At 33.9% G+C, this 20,152-nt stretch overlaps 1 protein-coding gene across 10 annotated transcripts in view; it reads left to right on the plus strand.

The window, feature by feature from the left end:
- The window catches only part of AHI1 (Abelson helper integration site 1), a 214,049-nt gene that overhangs the window by 66,821 nt on the left and 127,076 nt on the right, over positions 1-20,152 (plus strand). For all 10 annotated transcript variants that reach the window (XM_032274708.1, XM_032274711.1, XM_032274712.1 and 7 more), the window contains 3 exons: positions 235-353; positions 2,930-3,060; positions 4,360-4,500. In XM_032274708.1, the coding sequence (XP_032130599.1) occupies positions 235-353; positions 2,930-3,060; positions 4,360-4,500 (391 nt within the window). The remainder of the gene's footprint in view (positions 1-234; positions 354-2,929; positions 3,061-4,359; positions 4,501-20,152) is intronic.

Raw genomic sequence — 20,152 nt, forward strand, 5'->3', positions numbered from 1 at the left:
TGAACATAGTACAAAAACACATACTAATTAAATGTGGCATTACATAACAGAAATACAGTTCATAAGCTTTATTTTCAACCTAAACTGAAGTTACTCAGAATCCTTTTGCTAACAATTATAGAGCAACCTATACAGCAGAATTGGAAATGATATTTTAAAATTAATTTTGTACCTGAAAAAAAAGCTTAACATTAAACAAATTTTTCATTAGTAGTATTTTTTTTATCATTTTAGGAAATTAAAGAAACTGAGTTTAAGGGGGTTCCAGTTAGTTATTTGGAGGTTCATCCCAATGGAAAACGTTTGTTAATCCATACCAAAGACAGTACTTTGAGAATTATGGATCTCCGGATGTAAGTATATTTCAGTATTGACAGGATAAGTACTCACAGAATTAGTAATGAATTAAATTATATTTATAAAATGTGATAGTGGTTCTCAACTAGGCAGTGTCCCCACACTCACCCTCACCGGAGAACATCTGGCAGTATCTGGAGATTTTTTTTTTTTTAGTGTTTCTTTAGTATCTAATGAGTAGAGATCAAAAATACTGCTAAGCACCCTACAGACCATAGGACAGGTTCCCTAAAACAGCTATCCAGCCCAAAATGTGAATAGTTCTGAGGCTGAAATGTAGTTAGTTGCTTTTGTTTTCACAATTAAAAAAAAACAAAAGAAGCTTCTGTCTTCTACAATGTTACTGACTGATACTGATATCACTATGATACTGTTATGGTGTTAGTATAATATAATACAACTGAAGGAGAGGTTTTTGATTTATACGTCTGTGTTTTTTTCTTTATTTCCAAATAATGGTGAAGGTAGGGAAATATCCTTACTGTAAAAGGCAGAAGCAATGCTGGGAAATCATCATGGACTTCTAGTACACTTTTGCTGTGGTGTTGAGTTTCTGTAAAATAAATGAGAGAAAGCTATTTTATTAAATTTCTTTCTAGTATTTAGAAAGGCAAATGTAATTTATTTTAGTTTAGTTCTATATCTTTTTAGGGTTAGCTCTTATACCCTTCAATATTTATGTAAAACACTTCAAGGAACTGTCATGGATACTGTGGGAGAATAAACAAAATTAAACCATTTGTTTATAATCTAGTTGTGTACCTTCAAAATAAAACCAAAAAACATTTAATTAAGCTAAAATGTGAGACCTTTTAGGACTGGAAGCTACTTTTTTTTTTTTTTTTTCCTGTATGTAGCATCCATGCCGTGCCTGGCAGCTAGCAAGTATTTTAATGAATATAAATTTGTAATAAAAGGACTATATTTTTCATAGCAGCAAAAAAGCTGACAACTATAATATAGTCTTCTGTTAAAAGGCTGTATTGAGAGGCTGCCATTTAAGCTCAGTCTTGAAGGATGGGTAGAATTTTGACAAGATAAAATATTTTAGTAGAATAGAAAACAAAGTTCAGAAGTGAAATAATAGGCTTTTAAAGCAGAGTGAGTTAATCTGTATGAGCATAGGTTCTTGGCAAGGAATACTGAGAGAGAATTTTAAGCAGTATAGTATACAGCTTAATATCATGCTTGGGCTCTGCAAGACACTACTTAGAGTTAAATACTGCCTTCTCTACCCCTTTGCTAGCTGATCAATCTCTCCATGTGCCTCTTTTCTTATCTCTCAAATGAGAGAAATAATACGCCATACACATAAGGGTTTTGTTGGGAATAAGCAACTTAATACATAAAAAGTATTTAAAACAGTAAAGCACATAGCAAGGACCCTAGAAAAGTTAGACCCAGTAACTCCAGATCTGGGAATTTATGTTAAATAAAATAATTATAAAACAGTAAAAATGTTGTAATATGTATGTACACACAAGATTATTTATAGAAAGTGTGTTCATGGTAGGGGAAAGCTGGAAACATTCTAATGTCATCCAACAATAGATTTAATGTACCCATTAAAATGTTTATGTATAATCTATATTTTCTGACACGAAGGTCCGTTATGACTTATTTTTGAGTGAAAACAGCAGATTATAGAGCAGTGTGTCTAATATTCTCTCTGTAAATCAGGGACGATAATAGTACCTACCTGGCACAAAGTATGTGCTGAAATGGTGGTAACTATTATTTCATGAGTGAAAAAATATGGAAGGCTTTGTACCATATTTAGTAGATGATTTAATAATATGTTTTATCTAATTTTTTCAGAGATCAAATATTCCTTTTATTGTTTTAAAAATTCATCAGGTGGAAGAAACTATGAGTATAAAAATTATTATTATTATTTTTTTTTTTTTTGAGACAGAGTCTTGCTCTGTCACCCAGGCTGGAGTGCAGTGGCACAATCTCAGCTTACTGCAACCTCCACCTGTCGGGTTCAAGTGATAACTCCTGCCTCAGCCTCTGGAGTAGCTGGGACTACAGGTGTGTACTACCACACCCAGCTAATTTTTTGTATTTTTAGAAACGAGGTTTCACCATGTTAGCCAGGATGGTCTCGATCTCCTGACCTCGTGATCCGCCCACTTCAGCCTCCCAAAGTGCTGGGATTAGAGGCATCAGCCCCTGCACCCAGCGAGTATAAAAATTCTATCCAGTTTTTAGTAACCAGCTCAAATACTACTTCCATAAAGTAGTCTCTCTTTCTCCATAGTTAGAATTAATTTCTCTTATCCAAGTTTGAAAAGAACTCTTCTGTTTTTCTTTTCTAGTACTTTGTACGCCCACCTTCTATTTTACAATGACATGTTTCTTCTCTCCTGCTAAATGATAAACTCCCTGGTTCCAGGGACTAGCTCTTCTTTATTCTGTATCCATTATATTATAGAATGTCTCCCATATGACACATTCTCAAAAAATGTTTGTTGAATAGAAATTAAAGTATTTAAGAGAAAAAACTTTCTACCACCATTCATTTACATGGTTAAGACAGTTAAATTTGTAAAATCTTTTTTGCTTATAGATTAGTAGCAAGGAAATTTGTAGGAGCAGCAAATTATCGGGAGAAGATTCATAGTACTTTGACTCCATGTGGGACTTTCCTGTTTGCTGGAAGTGAGGATGGTATAGTGTGTGTTTGGAACCCAGAAACAGGTGAATATTTATTGAACTTTAAAAATATTTGAGGAGGAACAGGGGTTTGAAGAAGTATGAAAATTCTACCATTTTGTGGAATAATTTTCAAGGAAATTCTGATTTTAGATTTTTAATTATGTTTTTTAAGATTAGAAAGCCATTAAAGGAACTCAGCTACAGCCTAAACGTGTATTAAATTCTGTTCTTTATTGCCTTAATATCTTTATGAATTTAGAATTTCACATTATAATTCAAGGTTTGTTCTTTCATGGCCTATGATGAGAGTGCTGATCTTAGAAAAGTATTTAATGAAGATCATAATGCAAAGCATAAAACGTTACAAGCTGAATTTGGAATATGACTAGGTAGACAAATTGTTAAACATCTATAATATATTTTCATTAGTAACAGAAACATACCTGTGAAAGTTTTGATGTCTGAAACTTAAATAGCAAGTTACCCGAATTATTGCAATTCAGTTTTTTTTAATGAACAATTACATTGGGAAGCTCACTTGTGCCTCATCTTTGCTTTTCAAAAGAAAAGCTAAAGCTACATGAATGTTTTTAATAAGAAATTGAGATAATTTTATAAAATTTACTTTAAAATTTCTTTAATGAACCGTATTGATTTTTCCTTGTTTATTTTCTTATTCTTTCTGTTAGGCATTTAGACTAATCAGCTAACTTAGTTTTTGTGTGTTTTATTTGTTTCCTGTACCATGTTTTGATGCTTTTGCATCAATCCAGTAGCATTAAGTCTCTCTCACCTACAATAAATGAATCTAGATTCTTTGCTTTTTGACTCCTGACTGATTTTGGGGGGTTCCACAGACCTCTGCTTTAGCCATCTTTTAGGCCATAATCATAGGTATCTTTCAAGCAAATGGGTACCTCAAACAGCCTCTAGAAAAAAAAAAAATGGAAAAGTTAATCCTTCACCAAAGCTTACCCAACTAGAGTTTCTCTAGTTTTAAAGTCCTGTAATTTCTCCCTTAGTTCTTCCTAGAGTTCTCTGTTATTTGGGGTTTGCCTAGCTCTGTCCGATCTCAGAGTCATACCTCTCTACTTCCTTCTATGCCCTTTGTCTATATTTTGTGCCTTGAAAACCTCATGGAAGAGGTAGAAAGTAGAAAGAGGAGGGTCAATGGAATGCAAAATAAAGATAATTTAATAGAGTGTTAACTCAAACATTTATAAATATTTGAGATTTTCACATAAATATGAGCATCATTACTATAAATACTTTCTAATAAATGGCAGAATAATCTTTTAACAAGACATATCTGATATACATTTTGAATCTCTTTTTATTTAGGGGAACAAGTAGCCATGTATTCTGACCTGCCATTCAAGTCACCTATTCGAGACATTTCTTATCATCCATTTGAAAATATGGTTGCATTCTGTGCATTTGGGCAAAATGAGCCAATTCTTCTGTATATTTATGATTTCCATGGTAAGTCTACCACTTGATAAGTAAAGAATTTTTAGAGCAACCTTTACATTTAGACTAAACCAAGAATCAGCCTGGAATTTAAATGTTGACAAAAGTACACATAACAATTGTGCACTTATGTTGGAATCACAGAAAGCCAGCCACCAGTTTCTTTGCGAATCAATTTAAATAAATAGAATTTACCTAAAAATTATTTGGGAATATGTTAACTAAATTTAAAAGGTAAATAACCCTTAGGAAATACAGATCTTTAATGTTTTCAGTTGACTAGTGAGTTAATATTTTATCCTATGTTCTTACTAAAGCATATCTTTTTAATAAGTTGTAGTTTTAAGAGTTTCTTAACATAAAAAGTAGGGGGAAAATCACATGTCAGTGAAAACATCACCTGGAATGAGAAATCGAATGTCTTTCAAGCTCTGCAACTACACTAGTCTATCATCCCTGGGAATGATAAGGAAGTAAAAACTTTGGATACATTATTTTTCTGGGACAATATGATATTCTAAGAATTCTTTGGATTTATGCTGGTTTTCACATATTTCTTTAATTTCTTTCCTGAAATTAGGATGCCACTCTTCTGCATTATACTATTAGTGCTGTCATTCTCAATATTGCAATTCTTAGGCAATTAAGTTATAAATCTGAAGTTATTGATTATAGTATGGATTATATTATGCCTTCTGGGTGAATTATGTTAGAAAATAATGTGTAAAATCAAGATTTAATCTTATTTTAAAGAACTTTATAGAGAAGAAATAATTTCTGCAACATATACTCGGAATTATATAAACTATTACTAATGGTAGAATTGTCAAACAACACAGTAGCATTTACTATTACAAGCAGATATTAGCAAAAATAAACACTGCCTGATTATAGGAAAAAATGGATGGATTCCTCACATTATTGAATGTCCAAATCTGGTGTCTAGTTTCAACATGTATCCTGAAACAGTTCTGTCTCTGTACCCACTCTAAATCTTCACATAAATGAAGAGTTATACTGAAGTACTTTATATTTGGAACTGTTATGCAGGAAGTAGGCAGCAAATTATTTCCTCAGACTCTTAAGAGGTTTTATAATCGTCTTTATTCAGTTTCTAATTTGCTTTTCATGCCATTGAAGTTTTCACTACACATACACATCAAAGTTCCACTCTTGTCTTTTTCCTTCAAGCAATTTATTTTTTTGCCACTGACAGAGGATTTTATCATCAGATTAGCCCAGGATAGTTAGGTTTGCCAATTTGGTTTTTAGGCAATAAGCATAGAAGTCCATTCTAGAGGCATAGTAGTAGAAAGAGCTAAGCATTTTAGGAGACCAAAAAATGGGATTTAGGCTTCATTCTGTTATTCTAGTGACCTTGCACAAGCTTCTTGCCTTCCTGAAGCTTCATTTTCTTGACCTGCCCTACAAGAGCTCCTGAAGGAAACGCTAAACACACACACACAAAAAAACATCCAGTACCAGCCACTGCAAAAATTAACCAAATGGTGAAGACCAATGATGCAATGAGGAAACTGTGTTGACCAACAGGCAAAACAAACAACCAGTAACAAAATGGCAGGATCAAATTCACACATAACAATATTAACGTTAAACATAAATGACCTAAATGCCCCAATCAAGAGACACAGACTTTTTTGACTGTGTAAAAAGTCAAAACCCGTCAATGCACTGTATTCAGGAGACCCATCTTACACACAAAGACCCACATAGACTCAAAATAAAGGGATGAAGAAGATCTACAAAGCAAGTGGAGAGCAAAAAAAAAAGCAGAAGTTGCAATTTTAGTCTCTGATAAAATCTACTTTAAACCAACAAAGATCAGAAGAGACAAAGAAGGATACTACATAATGGTGAAAGGATCAATACAAGAAGAGCTAAATTTCCTAAATATATATGCACCCAATACAGGAGCACCCACATACATAAAGCAAGTTCTTAATGACCTACAAAGAGACTTAGACTCCCACACAATAATAGTGGGAGACTTTAGCACTCCACTGTCAACATTAGACAGATCAACAAGACAGAAAATCAGCAAGGATATACAGGACTTGAACGCAGAACTGGATCAAGCAGACCTAATGGACATCTACAGAACTCTCCACCCCAGAGCCACAGAATATACATTCTTCTGAGCACCACATAGCACTTACTCTAAAATTGACCACATAATTGGAAGTAAATCACTCCTCAGCAAATGCAAAAGAACGGAAATCATAACAAACAGTCTCTCGGACCACAGTGCAATCAAATTAGATCACAGGATTAAGAAACTAACTCAAAACCACACAACTTCATGGAAACTGAACAACTGGCTCTTGAATGTTGACTGGATAAGCAATGAAATGAAGGCAGAAATAAAGATATTCTTCGAAACCAACGAGAATGAGGACACAACTTACCAGAATCTCTGGGACACATTTAAAGCAATGTCTAGAGGGAAATTTATAGCAATAAATGCCCACATGAGAAACGAGGAAAGTTCTAAAATTGACACCCTATCATCAAAATTGAAAGAGCTAGAGGAGCAAGATAAATAAATAAATAAATAAATAAACAAACTCAAAAGCTAGCAGAAGACGAGAAATAACTAAGATCAGAGCAGAAAGGAAGGAGATAGAGACACAAAAAACCCTTCAAAAAATCAATAAATCCAGGAGCTGATTTTTCAGAAATATCAACAAAATAGACCACTAGCCAGATTAGTAAAAAAGAAAACAGAGAAGAATCAAATAGATGCAATAAAAAATGATAAAGGGGATATCACCACTGATCCCACAGAAATACAAACTACCATCAGAAATTACTACAAACAACTCTATGCACATAAACCAGTAAACCTGGAAGAAATGGCTAAATTCATGGACACTGGCACCCTACCAAAACTAAACCAGGAAGAAGTTGAAACCCTGAATAGACCAATAACAAGGGCTGAAAGAGGCAGCAATTACAGCCTGCCAACCAAAAAAAGTCCAGGTCTAGACAGGTTCACAGCCGAATTCTGTTAAAAGGTACTATACTACTAGTACCTGTTCTACCTGAGATGGGTATTTGTGAAGATTCTATGCAACAATGACTGTGAAAGTGCTAGGTAAATTGATAAGCACAATATTGAAACAAAAGATAAAATGGATTGTTCTGCTTATCCAACCAGTATACACTTGACTATAAGAATTTCTGTTTTAATATACTGATAAGCATATCTATATGGAAAGGAGTTGAAGAGTTTATTTCTCCTCTCTTTTACGCTGTTGGTCAGCCTTTTATTAAAGTAGGCTTCCATCCAGGTCAATTTGTTAGAATATAAACGCATAAAATTAAAAACGTAATGTTATTTCCACACTATCTTAATGTACAAGAGGAAGGATTTCCATGAGCATTTTAGAAATTAAAATATTCAAATAATAGGCACATTAAATTAAAATTATTTGTGCAATCTGTCACAAACACAATTTTTGATATGCAAACACACCTTTACAAACAAATTAAAAGTCAAAATGTTTCAACACATTTTTCCCAACTCATTGCTATTTTTAAAAAGAGGAAGCTTAGGAAGAAGTTAAGTAATCTTAACCATCCAAGATTTAGCAGAGTCCTTGTGAATGGTATAGTTCCATAAGAAAAGTGTAATATTTATTACTAACCTATTAGAGTTTGACTTGTATTTTATTTTTTAATACAGAAATATTTTGCTCATAATTTTTTGTTTGGAAATAAAGTTTACATATGGCTTTACATAAATACTTTAATAGTATAAAATTCAAAAAACACAAAAGAGTTAAGAGATGTTTAAGTGGTGTTTATCAGAGCTTCTGATGATTTTCAAGGAAAATGGAGCAAGCTTATTTTTTTAAATAGCTAAATAAGTTGTGAATGAGACCACAGTGGTAGCTAAATGTATCATCCATCTTTCAGTTCTAGCAAAATCTGTGAAGAGTTAGCAAGCATCTTTCCCTGTTAAGCATATGTTCAGGCTGTGGTCTTTTGGGTCTTTCATTCTACTGACTTTTTGCTTTTTTTGGTAAGAAATATGATTTTTACTTTCAGAAGACAGTTCTGTTTGCCTGATGTTGAAAGGGTTAATCATCCAGCAATACAAAATTTAGTCACAGAGTACCACAAATAATGTACTTTTAGGATTCCCATAATATCAGAGTACTACTCAGAGAAACGGCTTCTACTGAATTAAATTTATGAAGCTGGACTTTAGCAGTTAATGTTTTGTTATTAATCAATATTTATTCACCCCAGTCTCTAGGATATTGTTTTAAATTTAATAATAATTATAGTTAATACTTATATAGCACTTTTTGTGTTCCCAGCACTGTTTTAAGCATTTTACGTAGATTTAATTCTGCAGTAGTCTTATGACATAGGGGCTATTATCCTCGCTTTATTGGAGCCACAGCTTTAAATCGATGCAGTTCGGTCCTGGAGTCCATGCACTTACTTGCTACACTAAATTTCCTTTTCAGCAAATTTCTTGTAATACTGGTTTTAAATGTCTAATAATCAAACCTTGTTTTTTCTATGGTACAGTTTTTTCTGTTTCTCTGTGGAGTATGAAGTTTCTTTGTATTTTCTGTACTTTGTAAGAAGCAAAGATGGAAGCTTGTTCGTCTTTTTCCTGCTAGTACCTACCCTGAATACTGACACATAATAAATATGCATGTAGTGTGTTAAGTGGAGTCAAGTCTAATTTGGGAAGTTCTCAGCATGATTTGATAATTCTAGGTAATGAGGCTGATTTTTCACTAGGTGGCAATGTCTCCCCTGAACCAATATTAACTCTGGAGTGCTTTGTAGTCATAATATCTTAGACAAATTTTTGTTAAGCACCTATTGGGTGTCAAGTTGTGCTCGGCTATGAAACCCAGGAATGAGACTCAGATTGCTGTGCTCTTTTCTAGTCCTTTGTGCTTCCTAAGTAGTTGATTACACCTCTAAAGGAAATTTAAACTAAAAAGCAGCTTCCACAACTGACATGATTTTATTAATACATTTTATATTAATGATAACCTGCATTGTCATTGTTGACAAACTTTATTTATTTTTTTTTGAGACAGAGTCTCACTCCGTCAATAGGCTGCAGGTTGGAGTGCAGCGGCGCGACCTCAGCTCACTGCAACCTCCGCCTCCCAGGTTCAAGCAATTCCCCTGCCTCAGCCTCCCGAGTAGCTGGGACTACAGGCACGTACCACCACACCCAGCTAATTTGTTTGTATTTTTAGTAAAGATGGGGTTTCACCATGTTGGCCAGGATGGTCTCAATCTCTTGACCTCGTGATCCACCTGCCTTGGCCTCCCAAAGTGCTGGGATTACAGGCATGAGCCACTGCACCTGGCTGACAAACTTATTTTTTATATTGTGGCACATTTACCAGAGTTCAGGGCAACATGTACCTTTAGCTTCCTGTGAAATTTGTTATTTAACTTGCCCATTGCCTAGAAGTGTGTGGTATTTATAATGCCATATGTCTAACATAGTACCTGGCATATTACTAATATGCAATAAAAGAATAAATGGTGGTATTAACAACTACAAATCCTGTAGAACAGCATTTTTTTCCTTAAATTTTATAAAAATATATACTGAGTGGCATCATCAGTTAGTAAATTTGGGGCTAATAACAGTGGTAGTAGTAGCTAACATTTATCAAGCATTTAATGTGTCCACCACTCTTACGAGTATTTTACATATATTATCTTATACAATCCTTCTGAAACTCTTCAGTGTAGGTCCCATTATTATCCTCATTTTGCGGATGATGAAACAGGCACAGAGAATACAGTAATTTCCTAAAGTAACACAGTTGGTAGTAAAGCCACTATTTGGTTCCAGGCTGCCTGACTCCACAGTCTGTCTTCTTAATGCATTAAGCCCTTTCTCCTAGGCACTTATTTAGTCTTTGCAATTCATGATCATAAAATAAATTTAAAAGGTAGCTAAATATTCATATGGCAAAATGTGTTGTTGGTTTTCAATTTCAACATCTAGGAGAACCCCTTCAGAAAGGAAGTTTGCTTATCTAGATTAATAGTTCACTCCTTTAAAAATTTTGGGAGGTGGCCAGGTGTGGTGACTCACACCTATGATCCCAGCACTTTGGGAGACTGAGGTGGGAGGATTGCTTGAGGCCAGGAGTTTAAGAACAGCCTGAGCAGCATAGTGAGACCCCGTCTCTACATATGTGAGACTCCGTCTATACACACACACACACACACACACACACACACACACACACACACACACATTGTGAGACCCCATCTATACATACATATATATATACACATACATACATACATAAAAATTAAAATTTTAGGAGTAACATTATGATGTACTAAGCCATTATGTTCTTGATACAGTGTAAAATATAACTTTTCTTTAGTATATAGCATTAGTTTTTGGTTTTTTTTTCTTGAGACAAGGCCTCTTCTGTCTTCTGTCACCCAAGCTGGAGTGTACTAGCACAATCACGGCTCACTGCAGCCTCAACCACCTGGTCTCAAGTAGTTCTCCTGCCTCAGCCTCCCAAATAGCTGGGACCATGGGCTACTTGGCTAATTTCTTGTGTCTATTTTTTGTAGAGACAGGGTTTTGCTATGTTTGAGACCAGCCTAGGCCTGGTCTCAAGTGATCTGCCCACCTCGGCCTCCCAAAGTTCTGCCCACCATGCCTGGCCATATTAAATTTTAATATAACTAATTTTACAATATTTTTGGAATAAGATAATGCCTAATAGAAATAAATTTAATATCTATGGTTTTATGTACAATAGAGTGGATATTATATTGGAGATGGCTCTTTGTATACTATTTGTATATGTTCATTTGTAATACCATATACAATACATAATGGAAATTCATTTGTTTTCTATATTGTATATGGCATTCATTTGTAATATTCATGATGAATAATTCAAAAGCAATTTAGTTATAATTCTTATAGTTACATGAGATTGTATCATTAAAATTTAACTAATAGTAGAACGGAATTTTAAATACTTATTTTTAGCCGGGTAGGAGAAATTAAAAGATAGAAATGCCACATTTTAATTCATGCTGAAACTACCTATTTCTTGGTTATATGCTGAAGTACCTATTTTAATATTATTCACATATTATATTTGCAAGTTTATGTCATTCAAGAACTCAAGACATTGGAAAACTTAGTCAACTTGATAGTTTTGAGCGTAAACCAGAGCCCTGAATTCCTCTTTAAGGCATTTTTCTAATGTTTACAGTAGTATTTTTAAATGCACTATGCATGAATGATATGATTGATAGGATATAAAATAGACAACAACAACGACTGGAGTAAGAGAGCGCTGGCATTCTAGACAAAGTACTACCACTCTCTGTTTGACCCTGGTCAAATACTTTACCTTTCTGCATCTGTTTTTTCTGCTTGTAAAATTAGAATAGCACCTATTCTATTTTATATCAATATTTTTATCAAAGGATAAAATGAAACTATAAAATGAGGCATGAAGCATAAATACAGGCATACCTCGTTTTATTGGTCTTTGCTTTATTATGCTTCTTCAAGGAGAACTACAAACCACTGCTCAAGGAACTAAGAGAGGACAGAAACAAATGGAAAACTATTACATGCTTATGGATAGGAAGAATCAATATAGTGAAAATACCCATACTGTCCAAAGTAATTTATAGATTCAATGCTATCCCCAGCAAGCTACCATTGACTTTCTTCACTGAATTAGAAAAAACTACTTTAAATTTCATATGGAGCCAAAAAAAGAGCCCATATAGCCAAGACAATCCTAAGCAAAAAGAACAAAGCTGGAGGCATCATACTACCTGACTTCAAACTATACTACAGGCTACAGTAACCAAAACAGATAGACCAATGGAACAGAACAGAGGCCTCAGAAATAATGCCACACATCTACAACCATCTTATCTTTGACAAACCTGACAAACACAAGCAATGGGGAAAGGATTCCCTATTTAATAAACAGTGTTGGGAAAACTGGCTAGCCATATACAGAAAACTGAAACTTACACCTTATATAAAAATTAACTCAAGATGGATTAAAAACTTAAACATAAGACCTAAAACCATAAAAACCCTAGAAAGAAACCTAGACATTACCATTCAGGACATAGGCATGGGCAACGACTTCATGACTAAAACACCAAAAGCAATGCCAACAAAAGCTAAAATTGACAAATGGGATCTAATTAACCTAAGAGTTTCTGCACAACAAAAGAAACCGTCATCAGAGTGAACAGGCAACTTACAGAATGGGAGAAGATTTTTGCAATCCATCTGACAAAGTCTTATATCTAGAATCTACAAAGGACTTAAATTTACAAGAAAACAAACAGGGTTGTTTTCAAAAAGTGGGCGAAATATATGAACAGACACTTCTTAAAAGAAGACATTTATACAGCCAACAAACATAAAACAAGTTCACATCACTGGTAATTGGAGAAACGCAAATCAAAACCACAATGAGATACTATCTCAGACCAGTTAGAATGGTGATCATCAAAAAGTCAGGAAACAACAGATGCTGGAGAGGATGTGGAGAAATAGGAACACTTTTACACTGTTGGTGAGAGTGTAAATTAGTATAACCATTGTGGAAGACAGTGTGGCAATTCCTCAAGGATCTAGAACCAGAAATACCATACCATTTGACCTAGCAATCCCATTGCTGGATATATACCCAAATGATTATAAATCATTTTACTATAAAGACACATGCACATGTATGTTTATTGCAGTACTATTCACAGTAGCAAAGACTTGGAACCAACCCAAATTCCCATCGGTGACAGACTGGATAAAGAAAATGTGACATATGTACACCATGGAATACTATGCAGCCATGAAAAATGATGAGTTCCTGTTCTTTGCAGGGACATGGATGAAGATTGAAACTATTATTCTCAGCAAACTAACACAGGAACAGAAAACCAAGCACTGCATGTTCTTACTCATAAGTAGGAGCTGAACAGTTAGAACACATGGACACAAGGAGGGGGACATCACACACTGGGGCCTGTTGTGGGGTGAGAGGCTAGGATTGAAAGCATTAGGAGAAATACCTAATATAGATGACAGTTTGATGGGTGCAGTGTATACCTATGTAACCTGCACATTTTGCACACATATCCCAAAACTTAAAGTATAACAAAAAAAAAAGAATTATACTACATCTGCTCTGCTCTATAAATGGAGCAACAAAGCCTGGATGATAGCACATTCCTTTACAACACAGCTTACTATATATTTTAGGCCCACTGTTATGACTTACCACTCAGAAAAAAAGATTTCTTTCAAAATATCACTTCTCATTCACAATGCACCTGGTCATGCAGGAGCTCTGATGGAAATGTCCAAGGAGATGAATGTTGTTTTCATACATGCCAACACATCATCCATTCTGAAGCCCACAAATCAAGGAGTAATGTTGACTCTCATGTCTTATTATTTATGAAATACATTTCATAATTCCATAGCTGATGTACATAGTGATACCTCTGATGGATTTGGGCAAAGTACATTGAAAACCTGGAAAGGATTCACCTTTTTAAATGTCGGTAAGAACATTCAGGATTCGTAAGAGGAGGTCAAAATATGGACACTAACAAGTTTGGAAGAAGCGTATTCTAACCTCATGGATGACTTTGAGGGCTTCAAGACTTCAGTGAAGGAAGTGACTGCAGATTTGGTGGAAATAGCAAGAGAACTGGAATTAGAAGTGGAGCCCGAATATGTGAATTAATTACTGCAATCCAAGAGAACTGGAATTAGAAGTAGAGCCTGAATATGTGACTTAATTACTGCAATCTAATGATCAAACTAGAATGGATGAGTTGTTTCTTATGGATGAGCAAAGGAAGTAGTTTCTTGAGATGGAATCTGCTCCTGGTGAAGATGCTGTGAACATTGTTGAGATGACAACAAAGGATTTAGAAAATTCCATAAATTTAACACTGGCAAAGTTTGAGACGATTGACTAATTTTGAAAAAATTTCTGTGGGTAAAATGCTGTCAAATAGCATCACATGGTACAGAGAAATCTTTCGTGAAAGTAAGAGTCAATCAGTGCAGCAAATTTCATTGTTGTGTAAATTGCCAGAGCCACCCTAACCTTCAGCAACCACCATGTTTATCAGTCAGCAGACCATTAACAGCAAAGCAAGACTCTCCACCAGCAAAAAAAAAATATGATTAACTGAAGACATAGATGATTATTAGCATTTTTAGCAATGAAGTAGTTTTTAATTAAGGTAAATACACTGGTTTTTTAGATATAATGCTATTGCATAATTAAGTCTACAGTATAGTATAAACATAACTTTTATATGCACTAGAAAATTAAAAACATATGACTTGGTTTATTGAGATATACGCTTTATTGCAGTAGTCTGAAACCAAACCCGCTATATCTCTGAGTAATGCCTGTATTATTAGAGTTCCTGAACTAGGCTGCAGTCGGGAAATTGTAGCAATTCTCTGTAGCAGTATATGACACATTTTCAGTTGGATAACATTCTGTGTGATGATTGATAATAGAATAGGAACCAACAAGAGCAGAATAGCATGTACTGTAGGGGATTTGCAGATAGTTTATTCAGTTTTGATATCCAGCTTATCAATTTGCCATATGCTGGTAGATGCTGTCTCATTTGGTTGGCTGTGAGACTTGAGTCTGGTACAAATTACTGTATAGATTTTGAACAGTTTTATTAGTAATACTTCAAAGTTCTAATTGACTTATAAGGTATGTCAAAGAAATGTAAAATTACTATCAGGACCTCAAACACAGCTAGGATACCAGAATTGAAGTGTTGGTCTGTAGAACTTGGATCCATCCACTCAGAATCTCAAGATTAGCCGAAGGAGAAACAAGTTACGCCAGATAAAATACAACAAAAAACATTGTAAGTCCTTGAACATTCACTACAGATGTTAGAGAAAGAGAAGGAGAATGCTATATAACTGCTAAATGCTGGGAAACTGGATAAGCAGAACTACCAGCTTGCAGGAATGATAGTATAACTGGAAATATAATAGTTTATAGCTAAAGAAATTAGGTATCCAGTAAGATGACCATATATAGTAACAGGGCTATATATAATAAATGTCTTTAACAAAGGAATTAAATGGTGAACCAAAGGAGAATCTTATTATTTATATAATGTAAGAGAAAGAATGTGTTGTGATTCCAGTTTCACTTTATTATAAAGTCAGTAATGTAAGTTCATAGATTGTAATAATAGCAAACCTTGCCTTTGCTTCAGATGCAAAGGGCAGTGGATTAAAATATCTTTTTTCCTCCATTCTTCCTCCTATAAAGATAAAAATCTCTTAAGAAAACCACATTATTTTTTCATAATTGTTTAACTCAAGAACATACACAAAGCACCAAGCTTGTTCTATAAATCAAAGGACTGTCCATCATAAAAACATTTTAAGAATGTTTTAATTTTATAAAATTTGGAATCCTAAATGATAGCTGGAAGTTTTGATGAATATAACATTTTTTAAGCAAATACAGTTGCCTTCTCTGTGCTCTCATCATCTGTCCATTCCTCTGCTATACCACTTAGCACCTTGCAGTAATTTATTCTCCTTCGGAAGGCCAAAACCTCAAGTGGGTCCAGTGTCTGTATATGCAGAACTTGCTTAGTGCATGGTCCATGACAGCTCTTCAGAAACTGAGGAAAAGATGGGAATGATACTGTTAAAATTGCAAGTGTTAAACCCATCAGGTTAGATCAGAGCTAAATTTAAAGATGCAAAAATTAACACAAAAAGTAATGATAAAGTGAAGAAATATAGTTACTTAATTGCAAAATTATACTCCAACCATGGCCTATGTCAAAGTGTTTTAAAACTCCTGAAATGTTAAAAGCATAGAGCTTGAAGGAATATCAGAAGTCATCTAGTATAACCTATTAGTATTTTACAGTGGAATCTGTATAGTCTGACACAAATTGATGTATACATTTGTGGAGGGTGGAGGAGGGAGAAGAGCACAAGAACTAGTGAACAGGTTCGTTTCTAGTATCTGAGAAACTAAGTCTGTGAATATTTCTGCATATTTTGTTTTATGGCTACCTTCACAGAACTAGAGATGCTGAAGATAAAATAGGGTGTTTAATTTGACTCCTTGAATACCAGTCAGATGGCTTTTGTATAGAAAATTTCCTTTAGATGACAAAAACAAATATTCATAATTGTTTGTATTTATTTTTGTTATCAGCTTCCATTTGGGTCATTTTAATCCTTCTGAAAGGCATCTTAATACCTGGAAAAATAAGGAAAGAGATAATTAGGCCATGCTTTTTGTTACTTTTTTCCAGTTTAAAATATCATTTTTAAGAAAGAATAATATGTGTTTAGCATATCATAATACTGAGAAAATTATTTGACAAAAAGTAAGATGAAAAATACTGAAATCTTACTAACCTGTGTAACTGTTGCTTATATAGGTGTATGTGCCTCTGGGCCATTTTTATGCATGTTCAGTCACTCAGATTAAATGAAATCATGGTTGGCAAGTACACAATCTCAGAGAAAATATAGGGAATTAGAAAGTGTCATTAAATAGTTAAATCCAGTTTTATTTTCCATTCATAGCATCAAACCACAATTAAATGTTGAAAGGACAATTTTAAAAAGCAAATAAGACAAAGATCATGAAATGTGATATGCATTTGTTGACTTATTTGTTCCTGAGACCCACCTGCTAATGTTAAACCTTCCAAATTCCAGTTCATAGAGCACTTTTATTTTCTTTCACAGCCTTAACATTTCTCTTGTTCTTTAAGCAGTCTTTGAAGAGTTGAGGTTAAATAAGTGTTCTGATTATTTGGGGGAAATGTTCAAAATGTTTAATGAAAAATAATAGTGAAACCCACAACAATCTACGGAGAAAAAAGGCTACACTTCTGTTTAAAAGTAGTAATTAGTATTGAGGTATGTACATCACTGAAAGTGTAAACAGGTCCTCTCCCTTTATAATATCCTTTGGTGCTCATTACTTTCAAGGCCTGCAGGGAGAGAACACCAATTATTATTGAGCTGTTCTTCATTTAGAGTGCCTAAATGAAATAGTACATGAAAATAAAGATCAAAGACCTAGCATTGTTTATACGCGTCATCTCAGACTTATAGTTGGCGAAAAAACCAAGACTGATAACTTGAAAAAGTGGTCATCCTTTTGTATACTGACTATATTGTTTTATAAATTATTTTTTTCCAATTGATAACATATTATGGGCAGTGTTTCATTGTGTTCATTACATTCCTGTACATAATTTTAGTGGCTAAATTCGCTTTCATTAAATGAATACACCATAGTAAACAACTGTTGTTGCACAATTATACTGTTACATCTTTTTCAACATTTAAATAGTGCTTCAGTATATACCTAGCTACCCTTATTTAATTTGTTCCTCAGGAAATATCTTGAGTTACAAAGGGTCAGTTAAACAGGTTTAAAAAAAAAAAAAAAAAAAAAAGCCTAACTTTCTAATTTACATTTTTATTAATAATTCCTTTAATTTATAGTGAAGTAAAATATCTTTTTATTGGACACATAGCTCTTTTGTGAATTTTCTTTAATGGTTCTTTGCCCATTTTTCTGTTTATTAATTTTTAATGGATTTTATGGGAACTCTTTGCATAGTAAGAATAATTACCTCTTTCATCACAATTTTTTCATTTGCTTTTTTTTGGTGAATGGCTTTATTGAGGTGTAATTGACATATTATAAACTGAACATATTTAAATGTCCCATCTGATAAGTTTAGACATTTATACACCTGTAAGGCCATTGCCTCAATCAAGATAATGAACTTACTCATCATCCCCAAAAGTTACTTTATGCCCTTTTGTGTTCTGTTCTTTCCTCACCCTTACCCCAGGCAACCACTATAAATTAGTTTGCATTTTTCAGAATTGTATATAAGTGAAACTGTACAGACCATGTACCCTTTTCTGTCTGGCTTCTTTCACTTATAATTACTTTGAGATAAATCTGTGTTTTAGAATTTTTCATCAGTTTATCTTTATATTGTTGGGTGTTAATTGTATGGCTATGCCACAGTTTGTTTATCCATTCACCTGTTGATGAACATTGGGGTTGTATCCACGTTTTAGCTATTACAAGTAGAGCTGCTCCAAATATTCACATACAAGTCTTTGTATGGACATATGCTTTCATTTCTCTTGGATGAATTTCTAGGAGTAGAAGGGCTAGATCATATTGCAGATGTATGTTTGACTTCTTAAGAAGCTGCCAGACTGTTTTCTAAAGTGGTCGTGCCATTTAACGTTTGCAACATTAGTGTGTGAATGTACTTGCCAACTTTGAAATAGCCAACCTTTTGAATTTTAGCCATTCTAATATACATGCATTGCTATTTTATTGTGCTTTTAATTTGCTTATCCCTAATGACTAATGATACTTAGCACCTTTTTTGCATGCTTATTTGTCATCCGTATAACTTCTTCAGTAAAGTGTCTTTTCAAATGTTCTGTCCATTTTTTAAGTTGGCTTATTTGTTTTCTGACTATTGAGCTTTGAGAGTTCTTTGTGTTTTCCGTATACAGGTATTTTATCAGGCATACAATTTGCAGGTATTTCTCCCCAGTCTGGTTTGTCTTCTAATTGTCTTAACAGATTAAAGAACATAAGTTTGAAATTTGGATGAAGTACAAATTATCAGTTTGTTCTCTTACACATTTTAGTGTTGTATCTAAGAAATCTTTGCCTAACCCAAGCTCACAAAAGTGTTCTCTGTTTTCTTCTAGAAGTCTTATAGATTTAGGTTTTACATTTAGATCTGTAGTTCATTTTGAGTTACTTTTGTACATGTTGTGAAGTGTAGATCAAAGTTGGGTTTTTTTCACATGTGAATATCAAACTACTCTAACACCATTTGTTGGAAAAACTGTCCTTTCTCCACTAAATGGCCTTTATACTTTGTCTATACACCCTGGGCTCTCTATACTGTTCTTTTGATCTATTTATTTATCTTTATGCCAGTAGCAAACTGTGTAGATTACTGTACCTTTATAAGACTTGAAGTCAGGTTATGTTAATTCTCTGTTCTTTTTCAAAGTTGTTTTGGCTGTTCTAGGTAATATGCATTTGCATGTCAATTTTAGAATTTATTTTACAATTTCTCTAAAAATATCCTGCTGAAATTTTGAGTGGGACTGCATTAAGCTACAGACATTTGTGGAGAATTTACGTCTTACCAATACTGGGTATGCCACTCCGTGAACACAGTGACAAATTGTTTTGTCACTTTCTCTCAGCAGTATTTTTAGTTTTCGGTGTACAGGTCTTTTACATCTTTCATAAAATTTTTCCTAAACTATGTCATATTTTTTATTCCATAGTAAATGGCATATATTTTTTTTAATTTCAGTTTTTGGTTCTTCATTACTTGTATATAGACATAGAGATAATTTTTGTGTTTTGATCTCATCTCCTTAAACCTTGCTAAAGTCAATTCTAGTGCTTTGGTTATTCCATTTAGAGTTTTTACACAGAAGTGGAGCCAGGACCTCAGAGTGAGAACTTCTTAAAGTGTTCTTCTCTTGCCTCATTCCGCTTTAGCTCTACCTAGACAATCATGTCTGCAA

Source organism: Sapajus apella, unplaced genomic scaffold (assembly GCF_009761245.1).
Source record: "Sapajus apella isolate SASKATOON/1434 unplaced genomic scaffold, GSC_monkey_1.0 scaffold6, whole genome shotgun sequence".
In the NCBI taxonomy this organism is placed as follows: Eukaryota; Metazoa; Chordata; class Mammalia; order Primates; family Cebidae; genus Sapajus; species Sapajus apella.